At 42.1% G+C, this 12,637-nt stretch overlaps 1 protein-coding gene across 2 annotated transcripts in view; it reads right to left on the bottom strand.

Moving 5' to 3' along the window:
- The window catches only part of CARMIL1 (capping protein regulator and myosin 1 linker 1), a 308,066-nt gene that overhangs the window by 58,626 nt on the left and 236,803 nt on the right, over window positions 1-12,637 (bottom strand). For both annotated transcript variants that reach the window (XM_021696859.1, XM_044917255.1), the window contains exons 27-29: window positions 12,103-12,278; window positions 8,366-8,453; window positions 5,718-5,867 (exon numbers count right to left, since the gene is read on the bottom strand). In XM_021696859.1, the coding sequence (XP_021552534.1) occupies window positions 5,718-5,867; window positions 8,366-8,453; window positions 12,103-12,278 (414 nt within the window). The remainder of the gene's footprint in view (window positions 1-5,717; window positions 5,868-8,365; window positions 8,454-12,102; window positions 12,279-12,637) is intronic.

The following is a 12,637-nucleotide window of genomic DNA, read 5'->3' as shown; positions in this document are numbered from 1 at the left end:
CAGGGGCACCTGGGTGGCTCAGTTGGTTAGGCGACTGCCTTCGGCTCAGGTCATGATCCTGGAGTCCTGGGATCGAGTCCCGCATCGGGCTCCCTGCTCGGCAGGGAGTCTGCTTCTCCCTCTGACCCTCCTCCCTCTCATGCTCTCTGTCTCTCACTCTCGCTCTCTCAAATAAATAAATAAAATCTTAAAAAAAAAAAAATAGATTAGTTCTACTAACTAGTGGTACTTAAAATTGAGGTGATTTGTTTTTCTTTTGAGGTGCTTTGTTTTTTAAAAAGTATTTTGACCAAGACAAATGGATCTTCATTAAATTTCAATCTGTATTAAAAAGCTTAAAAATCAGGGGTGCCTCGGTGGCTCAGTCGGTGTAGCATCTGCCTTTGGCTCATGTCATGGTCCCGGGGTCCTGGGATCCAGCCCAGTGTTGGGCTCCCTGCTCAGCGGGGAGTCTGCTTCTCCCTCTCCCTCTGCCCCTCCCCACTTTTCTCATGCTTTCTCAAATAAATAAAATCTTAAAAAAAAAAAAAGCTGAAAAATTATATATTAAAATTTGAGGCTGAATTTGTTAAGGGAAAATAATTGTTATTTTGTCATTGAAAAAAGGATTCACAAGGTGTACTCTAGAATAATTCAAGGCTTTTAAAATTCTTTTCCTAGGAAATATCAGTAAGTAGATGAACTGCTTCTCTGCATGAATATCTTTTGATTTAAAACGGGTATGACACTCATTAAAATATCTGAAAGAATTACAAACAATTAGTGAGCTAGTTATGCTAAGGAGCAGACACTGGCTCTTCACCCACTTGGCACGTGATCCTAAACCCTGAGCTTCTGTAATTTTTCAAAGGTGGTAAACTATATATAGCGATAAATTAAGAAGTAACTAATCAGTAGAATGCGAACTGCATCCTTCAATACCCCGAAGGCCAATGATAAAGTGAAGGTGAAAGAGACAGCTGGGAATACTGATTTCCTAAGAGCACCTGATAGCAGGAAAGAACAGATGGTCTATGGACAATCAAGAGGCTAAGTAAATACACGTTTCAGCAGGACAAAGAAGGCATGGGTGTTGAGATTATAAGTCTAGGAAAGCTAATTAATCATTATCGCCAACAAAGTAACACATGGAAAGGCAAGGAATATTCCAGGTAAGCCCAAAGTGGGCAGATGCATTTCTAACAATTGAGCGTGTCAGGATTTTTGACATAGCGGTTTCCAATCATGTTTAAAACCTGCAGGCTTACATTACAGTTATAGGGTACATGTCTTTCATTTGTGTTCCTGTTTACATATCAATTTAGTCTGGAATTAGTAAGCAGATATGCTACACAAAGCAATGCAAGTCTAATTAAATCTTACCGAAGCTTTAATTCTGGATGTAAGAAATACACCATATATGACATCCATCAAACGCAGAGACTACAATGCCAAACTGCCTGCCTTTGGGGGATCTCAGGCCACTTGAACAAGTTACTTAACTTTTCTATGCCTCAGTTTACCCACTTGTTAGACACAAGATATTAATGATATCTATCATTCATAGGTGGTTGAAAGGGCTGAACTGGCTACTCTTCATAAAGAGCTAGGAATAGTGCTCATCACATTACAGGGACTGCATCTAAGGGTTAAATAAATGACCAAGAAGGCTTTTTAAATCATCTGGCTTTCTGTCTGGAATAAACTGACATCAGAATCTCTGGGGCTATGAGAGTGGACACAGACTGGAAAATGTCTGCAGGTTATTCTCATAGTTCTTGTTCTATCCAGGACCCCCCCACACCCCCCATGACACCCACCACTTGAACTAGATAACTTCTTTGTTTCTTTCTAGCTAAAAGAAAAAGAGATAATTAGATTGAAGACACTTTTTTAACTCTGCCCTTTTATTTAAAGAAAACTGCCTTTTCCTTCAACAATTATGAAATTAAGGTTGATGAGAAGGTCTCGGGCATCCTCCCTCCCCCCCCCACCAACTCCCTGGCCTGCCCTGCCAGCAGATAATAGGGCCTCTCAAACCGCTCACTCATTCTAATTTCAGCCCTCACTTAGACAAAGAGTAAGTTTAAGCAATCAGCCATATACATTAAATTTGTTTCCATCTCCAAAAAGGCAACCCTTGAACTCGACTAATAAATTTCTACCTCTAATTTATGGCGCTAAACCTTCCTTAGTGTGATTATAACTATTGGTTCTTTACAGAGACATAAGGACTGAAATGGAATTGACTTTTGGACCAGGCAGACATGGAAGAAACATGATGATAAGATATCTGGGGGTAGGGAAAAAAGAGATGCCCAGATTGCCTACTAAGTTTGTTAAAGAAATGTTCAAAAATAGATTTAGCAGATGTCATGAACATCACAGGCAAAAAACGCCAGAATCCTGATTCTGTAAGTAGAATCTCTAAGGGAGAAGGTCGGTGATGAGTCCAAGTTACTTTGGAATGCCCCAGGGAAAGTGTCACAGGGCTCTGGGCTATCAACCCACATGTCAGTAATAGCAAAGTTACAACACCGCACCTGACGGTGCTCTAGCTCTGTGTACGGCACAGGACTCACAATTCCACATGGGGAAGCTATCTGCAGGCACGGAGGCACTAGTCCTTCTGGGGCTCTTCCACACAACAGCTAACCTTGTATCCCGTCTTCCCGGATCACTTAAGCCAGAAACGCTGCCAAGGCGTGTGCACAGGCTCATTTAGAAAACCAAAACAAATTAAATGTTTCTCCCTTGCAAACCTGTTCTTCAAACCCTTTTAAAATGGCGCCACATGAGGACCACAACTTGAATATTTGGTAATGGATGTCAACGAGAAACACAAACGATCTGCCGCTATTTGATTATGAAAGAGGCAGTGCGGGTAATTTTAAAAGGTGAGACGAATCCTCTGTTCCTTTCAAATTCACTCTGAATTTGTGCCACTGGCTTAGGGTAAAAAGCCCAAAGCTCAGAAAATTGATTTTCTGTAGGAGAGGGCTCCCTGCACCCAGAGGACCTGCCACGGTGTAAAATGCAGTCTGTGGGTGGCTTAGGATATTATAATATATACATGTATCAAATCATTATGTCGTACACCTAAAAGTAAAACAATGTTGGGATGCCTGGCGGGCTCAGTCAGTAGAGCCTATGACTCCTGATCTCAGGGGTCATGAGTTTGAGCCTCACACTGGGTGTAGAGTTTACTTTAAAAATAAATAAGTAAAGGGGCACCTGGGTGGCTCAACTGCTTAAGTGTCTGACTCTTGATTTTGGCTCAGGGTCCTGGATTGGGCCCTGAGTGGGGCTCTGCGCTGGGCGTGGAGCTTGCTTAAGATTCTCTTTCCCTCTGCCCCTCCCCCCCCACCAGCGCATGCTCTTTCTCCCAAATAAATCTTTAAAAAAAAAAAAAAGTAAATAAAACTAAAAGGGTATTATATGTTGATTTTATCTTAATAAAAAATAAATTTAAAGAAATGATTCCTCTCCTCTCCTCTTACCCCACCCACTTTATTTAAGAAGAACAACCACCGTTTTCTTTCACATGACAAAACCAAAGCAGTCAATCAAACAAAAATAAAGTTTACACAGTGAAACACCATCCTTACAGTAGCTAAGCCAGTCTTTCTTAGCCAACACTCTCTCATCCTAAACCACATAACTTACAAACGCAACAAAATACGTCACGAGCTCACGTTTTCTTTACTCCTTCCCAACTCACACATGACTGAATAATTCTGGCAGGAAATGTGACATGTAGAGTTAATTTTGAATCTTTAATTCATATCTATTTCCTATAACATACTTATTTTCTTTTAAGGTTAAACTAAGAGCTCTCTGGAATAATCACCCTGTTAACTTCCATTTCCTCAAGATGCAAAGTAAAAAAATACTAAAGATACATTTTACAATATACTAGACAAGTTATTAAAAAACTTGATAATTCCCCCTACATAGACCAAATACAGTTGTAAGTTTACATGTTATATAGCAAATTATTTGTCATCTTTCACTATACTAGAATGTTATTTGAAATCTAGGATTATATTTTTGGCTTTTTTTGCTAGCCTCCTTGTATATGATAGGGTTTTATCTGGAGGGTTCTCAATTATTTTAGTCACAGACTTTAACAGGTAACAATGGCTGGCTTATAAATAAGGAACTACTTAAAGCATTACCTTTTCTTCTGGGCTAGAAAAATCACAGCAGGCACATCAAATCCTTGGTTTTCAAAGTTAAAAACAAGTATCATTCCTGACAATGGCTGAATCTAAAAATTACTAGAATTATTAGCTGATGTAGAAACATTTGGGCAAGGAAGTAGCCCAGAGGTTGTCTAGCAGCACTCTCTCAGATTTTGAGGAATTCCTAAAAGATGAATTATTTTAGTGAAACATAAAAATATTGAGAGGCACATACAACTGTTTTTACAGTAAAGAAGTAACTAATCCTAATAATGCAAATTCTAAAATAATGAAATAGGAACTTAAGTAAAATTGTCCTCAGAGGGGAAAAAACATCAACATACTGAACACCCTGGTTACGTGGCCAGATGGATACACCATGTGAAATTCAGAAAGTGAGTTAGGAATCAAGACCTACTGCTAGGTAGACACTAGGTGTATACTGCATCTTCTAAAGCACATCGCATCAAGGGAATTAAACAGAATATAAACTAAATGGGAAATGCAAATATAAGAGGATACCCCCAAACTGTGTAAATTAAAAATGGGAAAAAGCACCAGAGGAAATAAAAAATGATAGGACCAAGACAGAAATAGTTATCCTACATATTTTGTGTGGGAAAAAGTCCTCCCCACATTCTTAATGGCTTACTTAAAAATATTTTCTTGTCACAAATGACCTTCAAAAGTTAAATAATCAATTTCTCCTAATGAAATTAGGAATTTTTTCCACTGAAGCTACAGGGGCAGATCTAGGTATTATGCTCACTGTAACTTCCACAACTTTTCCTTGGGAGGGGGTATGGAAGTACTCTTTAAGAAAGTTTTAAGAGGGCGCCTGGGTGGCTCAGTTGGTTAAGCAACTGCCTTCGGCTCAGGTCATGATCCTGGAGTCCCGGGATCGAGTCCCGCATCGGGCTCTCTGCTCGGCAGGGAGTCTGCTTCTCCCTCTGACCCTCCTCCCTCTCATGCTCTCTGTCTCTCATTCTCTCTCTCACAAATAAATAAAATCTAAAAAAAAAAGAAAAAGAAAAGTTTTAAGAAACAAAAAATCCCCCAAAAAACGAGCAAAGGAGAAAAAGGGAGAGACAAACCAAGAAACAGATTCTTAACTCTAGAGAACACACTGATGGTGACCAGAGGGGAGGTGGGTTGGGGATGGGGGAAACAGGTGATGGGGGTGAAGGAGGGCACCTGTCGTGATGAGCGCTGGGTGATGTATGGAAGTGCTGAATCACTATATTGTAACCCCTGAAATTAATATTACGCTGTATGTTAATTACACTGGAATACAGAATAGAATAAAATGAAATAAAGTGAAGTTTTACAAAATTACAAATCCAAAGTAAGGTACAGGGCCTCAGGGGGGACCTGAGGCTTCAGCTTCTTTAGCTTCGTTAACAGTCTCTGTAAGCAACAAGTTTCTGAAAGAATGATCTCTGGGAGGGAGTTCTATTTGGTCTGGTTTGTAATGGTGACATCTCCAAAAAAAAAAAATCAGTAGCAAAGCCCAGTGGGGATGGGGTAGTGGCGTCACCAAAGGACGTGTCTTACCATACAAGTATCCAGATCTTCCAAACGCTCCATCTCCGTGAGTTCCTCCACCGTCATGACAGAGCGCTTAGCTGGCTTCTCTTCGGCCAGCTCAATCTCTAAGGTCTCTGGCTGAGCAACGGTCTTGGCCCGTCTGCTGAAATGGTCAGCCTAAGAGAGTCAAGGAGAAGAAGCACCAGAGGCAAGAAGGGAAGAGCATGTTAGCTAAATTCTGGAAGATACCTGCCACAAGGTGGCGCAGTGAAGGATTCTATGTGCCTGCGGTTACAGACAATTCTCAATACATTCACACTACAGTAACTTACCTCTTATTACCTCTTATTATCTTTGGAGGGTGGACTGTCTTAGGCAAGAAATCATAAAACCTCCTTTAGTAAAATACAAGAATACTTAGTCTAGAAGAAAATAAGGAGTGTTCTTTTCATTAATTTTATTTCATCGTTCCTCCGAAATAATTTCTTTCTATATCTAGTGCTTTAAAAGTATCTAATTAGGGGAAATAAAATGATTCCAACCTTTCCTGTTTTTAAAGGGCTGAAAGGAAGGAAATTGCTAACAGCTTTCATTGTTTTCAGGTAATGAACACCGTATGTGATAGGATTTATTAATTTCCACTGCTATGCTTTAGGTAAACCTAAAAACATTAATGATAAGAGGTAGAATAAACTGGGCTGAAGTTAATAAACTCTAGTGCTGGGCTGATTCATCACCAGGAACTTTGATTTAATTCTTTGGAAAGGATCAGAACCAGCTGACAATATCGTGGAACCACTGGCGACACTTCTAAACTTAAATTGGAGAATATATTCATGTAATTGGAATCTCTTTGAAAACAAAATTTCATTTTTTAGATACGATTCCTTTCACACAGCAGTTAAGCTCTCTTCTTACAACCCAAATCAGCAGAATATTAAAACAAAGTTCAATACAAAAGTGCACCCACATAGTTCATTTTTAAATGGTATAAAAAAAAAAAGTCGGTATTTTTCTGAGTAAATTCTTCAAAGAAAGACAAATGCCAAAAAAGTGAACAATTCAGCCGTTCAGTGTGGTGCTCACGTGCAATCATGTTGATACAGTATCAGGGGCATTTTGAGGCCATCCCTGCAGCCGTGGGTTATTGAGAAATTGTTTCTATAAAGGATGCTCCACTGATTTTGTTTCTGCTTATTTAAAAAAAAGGAAAAGTCTGACTTGGGAGCTCTAGACACTAACATAGGCCTTTCCTTTTTTTTTTTTTTTTTTTTTTGAAAGATTTTATTCATTTATTTGACAGAGAGAGACACAGCATGAGAGGGAACACAAGCAGGGGGAGTGGGAGAGGGAGAAGCAGACTCCCCATCGAGCAGGGAGCCCGATGCGGGGCTCGATCCCAGGACCCGGGGATCATAACCTGAGCCGAAGGCAGACGCTCAACGACTGAGCCACCCAGGTGCCCCTAACATAGGCCTTTTCTGTGCCACAACCAGAAGCTAGTGCTTCTTAAAGTCTCTGGGGTGATGAACCAGTTTTCTACATTTCCAGTTTGCCACACACCGGTATATTGGTAAAGTACAATAAAAATGAAACTTTAGAGAAATGACATATGTTTGCGTATTGTGGCCATCTCCAGTTGCTCTAGACATTTCTCCACGTTTCCTCTTGGTTGGTGACCTAACCTTGTCAGGCACAGGTCCCCGGTGGTGAGTGGGCCAGCTCCAGCCCATGGGCAGTATTTTCAGTGACGCTGCGAGAGACTCCTGTCCTATCTTTTCAATTTTAGAGGACAGCCTACCCATTTTTCTGAAATATTCATGTTGTCTGCCTCGTGGAGAAGCCATGGTTACTGTTCTTCCCACTGAGGTGCTCCCTGGCATCACCAACAATTCCATGCAATAAAGCCTGGATGCACTCTCTCCAGCCTGCACTTGATTTGAAATGTTTCTCTGGGGAAAATGTCATAACTTGCTCAAGAGATTCGTACCACACCACATTGCTAAAATGTTCGCGACACGAGATGTAAGGAGTAACGAAACCTTCATCTGTGCCTCAGAGGACTTCCTGAAGTTGAAAACACATGAAGTTTCTCATCTATTTTTTATATGCAGTGAGATTGGAAGTAAAGTCTTCTACCTCAATAAAACCAGTCTCTAGACGAAGACAATTTATGTCTTTACCTCGGTTATATCCAAGAGGCCTGGCTGGGCACGTGGCAGCTACCGATCCCTAGAATGTGTCCATTTTACTCTGGCCTTTTCTTTGGACTCCAAATATTCCCCTCCCCTCACCCCGTGTTTTCAGGAATAGTCCATTCCCATATGATCGTGTCGAAGAGCAACAAAATAAGCACACAAAAATTAAATAATCTAAAATACCTTAATTTTAGATCTCGGTTTCAGCATTATTAACAAAACTTTTGGTCTGCGTTATAAATGCACAACAAAATTTCTCAATACCATCACGTCCCTGTTCCCCTTCCATTCCCTCTGGAGAGATTTTAACATTCTAGAATTGTCTGGAAGCAATGTAGGAGAGGAAAAGTAGGATCATGGCCACAAAGCTGCAAAGGAGTAAGATGCAGGAAAGAAGCGGCATCCCCAACCTGGAGCCTGCCCAGCATCACGGCGGACCACACTGGGAGTCCCACTCCGGACGTGCACAGCACTCACCAGTCTATGATGGCAGTGTGAGAGTGCATCCAGGATTTCATCCACAATCCGATCGGACAGGAAGGAGGCCACTGTCAGCTTCACTTCACTATGTGAAAAGCAAAAGGACACGGTAGCATTTAAACTTGTGCAACATCACCCATCGCTGATGCCATGTTGATAAGGTCAACTGTGATTCCACTTCTGTCTTTGAAAACGGAACAGAAGAATGTGTGAACAGGACTAAGGATTTCCAAAAATAAGCCTTAAACACTGCCATAAACACACAGGTAATAATAGACTTGCTTGACCAATTTCAACCTGCCTCTGCAATCTCAAAACTCAAGATTTAGTGGTAGAAATGAAACACGTCTGGATAAAGACAAACTTAATGGGAACCAGATGTACCGTGTGGTGAGGAACAATTCTTCCATTGACATAAAGGAAAACAAACCTGGGCTGGAGTAAATTAAGAAAGTCTAGTCTGATTGTTAAACTTGGGTTATTACTTTAATATGCATGTCCCCCGCCTTAAAAAAAATACAAAACTTTTTACCAATCCAATGGTACCATATTGAGCTGCTTCTGCTGTACTCCCTGTCTTACTTCAAACTGTTACAAATTCACTGTTCTCTTGCCTTTTATGAACACAGGTTACCAAAACATGCAGTTTCGGTGTCTCTCACCTGACCTTAAGAAGGTGTCCAGTCAACTGAAAGTAACCCACTAGTTTTGGAGTTTTCACTAATAAACAAGTCAGCCACGAGGGTCTCTGTCAGATAGCTGGTATTTCAGTCTGCATGTTAGTTATTTGGTATTCCCAAGAATTCAAATTCTACCCGTGTGTCTTCAGTCTGAATAATCCTACTGAAATGCACGTATGTACAAACGGACATAAATGCACAATACAGCTGAAGGTGAATGTGCTGGAGAGATAGACCCACGCTCCAATATCGCCTCGTAAGTTCAGTCTACTTTTGAAGTCAAGAATTTTCAAGTTTTTAGAGCAGGGAAAGGAGTTATCAAAATATATTTAATCCTAAAACCAAGGTTGAAAGTATATTTGGGTAACAGGGAAAAACCTTTCTAACCTAAAGGCAGTAATTTGCATTGAGATTTTTTTCTGGCAAGGCAGATTTCGGATGGCAGGGAGAAATGGCGTCACTAACTCTTTGATGTCTACATTAGAGATTTTCCTAGGCTAAAGATAAAAGGATGTTTCTTTAATTCCTGTCGCCAAAACAAGGTCTTGGGAGCTACTGGGCTTATCTAATACTTTACTTTATTATTCCCCAGAGGTGTCTGCTGATAAGATTCACCTGGGTCTCATTAAAAATACAGATTACTGGGTCCCACCCCAAACCTGGGGTGGGAGGTGGGGGTGAAGGGGGGTGGGGACTGGGATTCTAATTTTGACAAGCACTTCCTCTCATTTTTTCAGGCATGTTTGGGAATTTTACTTCCTCATAAAACTACAGAATCAGTCGTTTTATCTCTCTCTCCCCTGCCCCACCAAGTTGGGGAGGGATGGTTTATCTGTTTCAAACTGTAGCACCAAAAAAGATCCTTTAAAGTGCACCAAAAAAAAAAAAAAAAAAAAGTTTCAGGATTGTGCTATCATTTTGTTACTGGATGATATGCTTCCTTATGGAACTTCCAAACTATGAACTTTTTAGAGGAATTCCACTTAACCTGCGTGGGCACAGCTGTATCTGGATGTATACACAAGTGTGGACGTTTGTATTTTCATTCCATCAGTGCTCCAAATAACACATTTTAAAAAGCAAAGCAAGGAGTTAATGAACATAGAAGTGATTCACTGATATAAGGAGTTCTAGCCTGCTGTCTACTTTTCAGAATTTGCCCATCTTCAAAAGAAGTGACCATATTTGACAGAATTTGGTACTCTTGTGAAGGCACCAGAATATGATCCATTGGTAATTCAATCCATTAGGACAGAAGAATGGTGGCCAATGCATTTTTTCCTCCTTAATACTTCAGGGGCTTCAATAAAAATCCTAAAACTACAGGTTGCAGAACCATGTAAGCATACCTAGTCAGGGCTTGAGTCAATAAAATCACTGATCTATGGGGTCCTGTAAATCTTCTAAATGGCCTTTCATTGTGCGAGTCTTACCATTTAGCTTTTATTTATTTATTTTTTTAAAGACTTTATTTATTTATTCATGAGAGACAGAGAGAGAGGCAGCGGCAGAGAGAGAAGCAGACTTCCCGCTGAGCAGGGAGCCCGATGCGGGACTTGATCCCAGGACCCTGAGATCATGACCTGAGCCGAAGGCAGACGCTTAACAACTGAGCCACCCAGGCGCCCTAGAGTTTTATTTTTAGAAACCCCAACACACACACACAGGACAGCTGCACCTTAGACCCAAGATGGTCTCATCACTGCAGAATTCCTCAATCCTCAAAGTTCCATGATCTACCTTCCATATCTAGGTTGTAATATCATTTTTGGCTTATTTTTTTTTTTAAAGATTTTATTTATTTATTTGAGAGAGAGAGAATGAGAGAGAGCACATGAGAGTGGGGAGGGTCAGAGGGAGAAGCAGACCCCCCGCTGAGCAGGGAGCCCAATGTGGGACTCGATCCCGGGACTCCAGGATCATGACCTGAGCTGAAGGCAGTCGCTTAACCAACTGAGCCACCCAGGTGCCCCACATTTTTGGCTTATTTTAACTCTCATTTTTCTCATAGGTTCTCATTCGGCTACACATCACTTGTTCTTTGTTAACACAACTCCCACTTCTTCAGATAAAAGCTGGGGTTTTTGGGCGCCTGGGTGGCTCAGTTGGTTAAGCGACTGCCTTCAGCTCAGGTCATGATCCCACGATCCTGGGATCGAGTCCCGCATCGGGCTCCCTGGTCTGTGGGAAGCCTGCTTCTCCCTCTCCCACTCCCCCTGCTTGTGTTCCCTCTCTCGCTGTGTCTCTCTGTCAAATAAATAAATAAAATCTTTAAAAAAAAAAAAAAAAAAGCTGGGGTTTTGTTTTTTGTGTGTTTTTGTTGTTGGTTGTTTTTTTTTTCCCCCCCCTACATCGAAGTCTTCTTATCAAGATTCAGAAACAGTTAAAAGGGGACATTTGAAAATATTTCTGAATTTGGTTTCTAGTCTGCTGACTCCCCAATGGAGAAACACGGAGAATTCGTGGAATATCATTCAGACTGCTAACCACCCCAGAGTTTCTAGGTGGAAATAGGGGAAAGTTTGTTTGATGATCACAGCTTCTCAATATTTGTATCTTGGCGTATTTTTCCAACTTTACCAAGCACATATCAGCCAACAGTCGAGAGCAGCATCAGCACGTACACAGTATCCAGACCCACCACAGAACACAGGAGGAACCAGCCGGGAGGTCACAGCGGGCCCCTTTGCTTGTCTCTAGGCTGGGCATTTGCTCAGAACAGCACGGTGGCAGAAAGCAAACTTCAAGTTAGTAATTTTTGAAGGTGGAGGATACGTTTCAGGAGGAGAAAAAAAGGGATTACCAACAAGTACCCCCCTATTAAAAATCAAACAGTTAAACGGAGCAGAGAGCTGTATGCTCTTCCGTAAGGCAGGCGTATCCGCGGCCGTCTTGTTTTGTTAATGTATAAACCTAGGCGTTTCCGCGCAGCCCTGTCAGTACACCACGACAGCCTACTGGACGTGTCTACGCATTCTCCGCGGCTGGAACCAACAGTAACGCTCCTCCCAGCTGCCTCGACTGCGGCCACACAAACTACAGTCGTAAACCTACCTAATCTTGTTAAGGATGTCAATTCCAGACTGCTCCAACAGGACGTTTTTCACAAACGTACGTGGGATGGAAATCTTTTCAGTGCTGGCATGAATCAAGTCTTGTCGAATGTGGGCTTTCTTCATCACGTTGGGACAAAGGTTCTCGGCAGCATCGACCATGGACTCAAGCAACACCTGAAACACAGCACAGCGGACGGGAGAGGTGACGTCAGGGCACAGCGGAGGGGAGAGATGACGTCAGGGAACAGCGGAGGAGAGAGGTGACGTCAGGGCACGGGGGGGCGGGGGAGAGGGGACGTCAGGGCACAGCGGAGGGGGGGGGGGGGGGTAGGGACATAGCGGGGGGGGGGAGAGGTGCCGTCAGGGCACGGCGGGGTGGGGCGGGCGTCAGGGCACAGCGGAGGGGACAAGTGCAGTCAGCACGGGGTGGGGGTGGGGGGCAGAAAGCTGGGAGCTGGTTATACATGACGCTAAGCCCTCTGAGAACAGGGACATGAGTGTCCCGGAGCACGACCAAGGATTCTGAGCCGCTT

The sequence above is a fragment of the Neomonachus schauinslandi genome, chromosome 8, assembly GCF_002201575.2.
Source record: "Neomonachus schauinslandi chromosome 8, ASM220157v2, whole genome shotgun sequence".
In the NCBI taxonomy this organism is placed as follows: Eukaryota; Metazoa; Chordata; class Mammalia; order Carnivora; family Phocidae; genus Neomonachus; species Neomonachus schauinslandi.
This window is presented reverse-complemented; position numbering and strand designations above follow the sequence as displayed.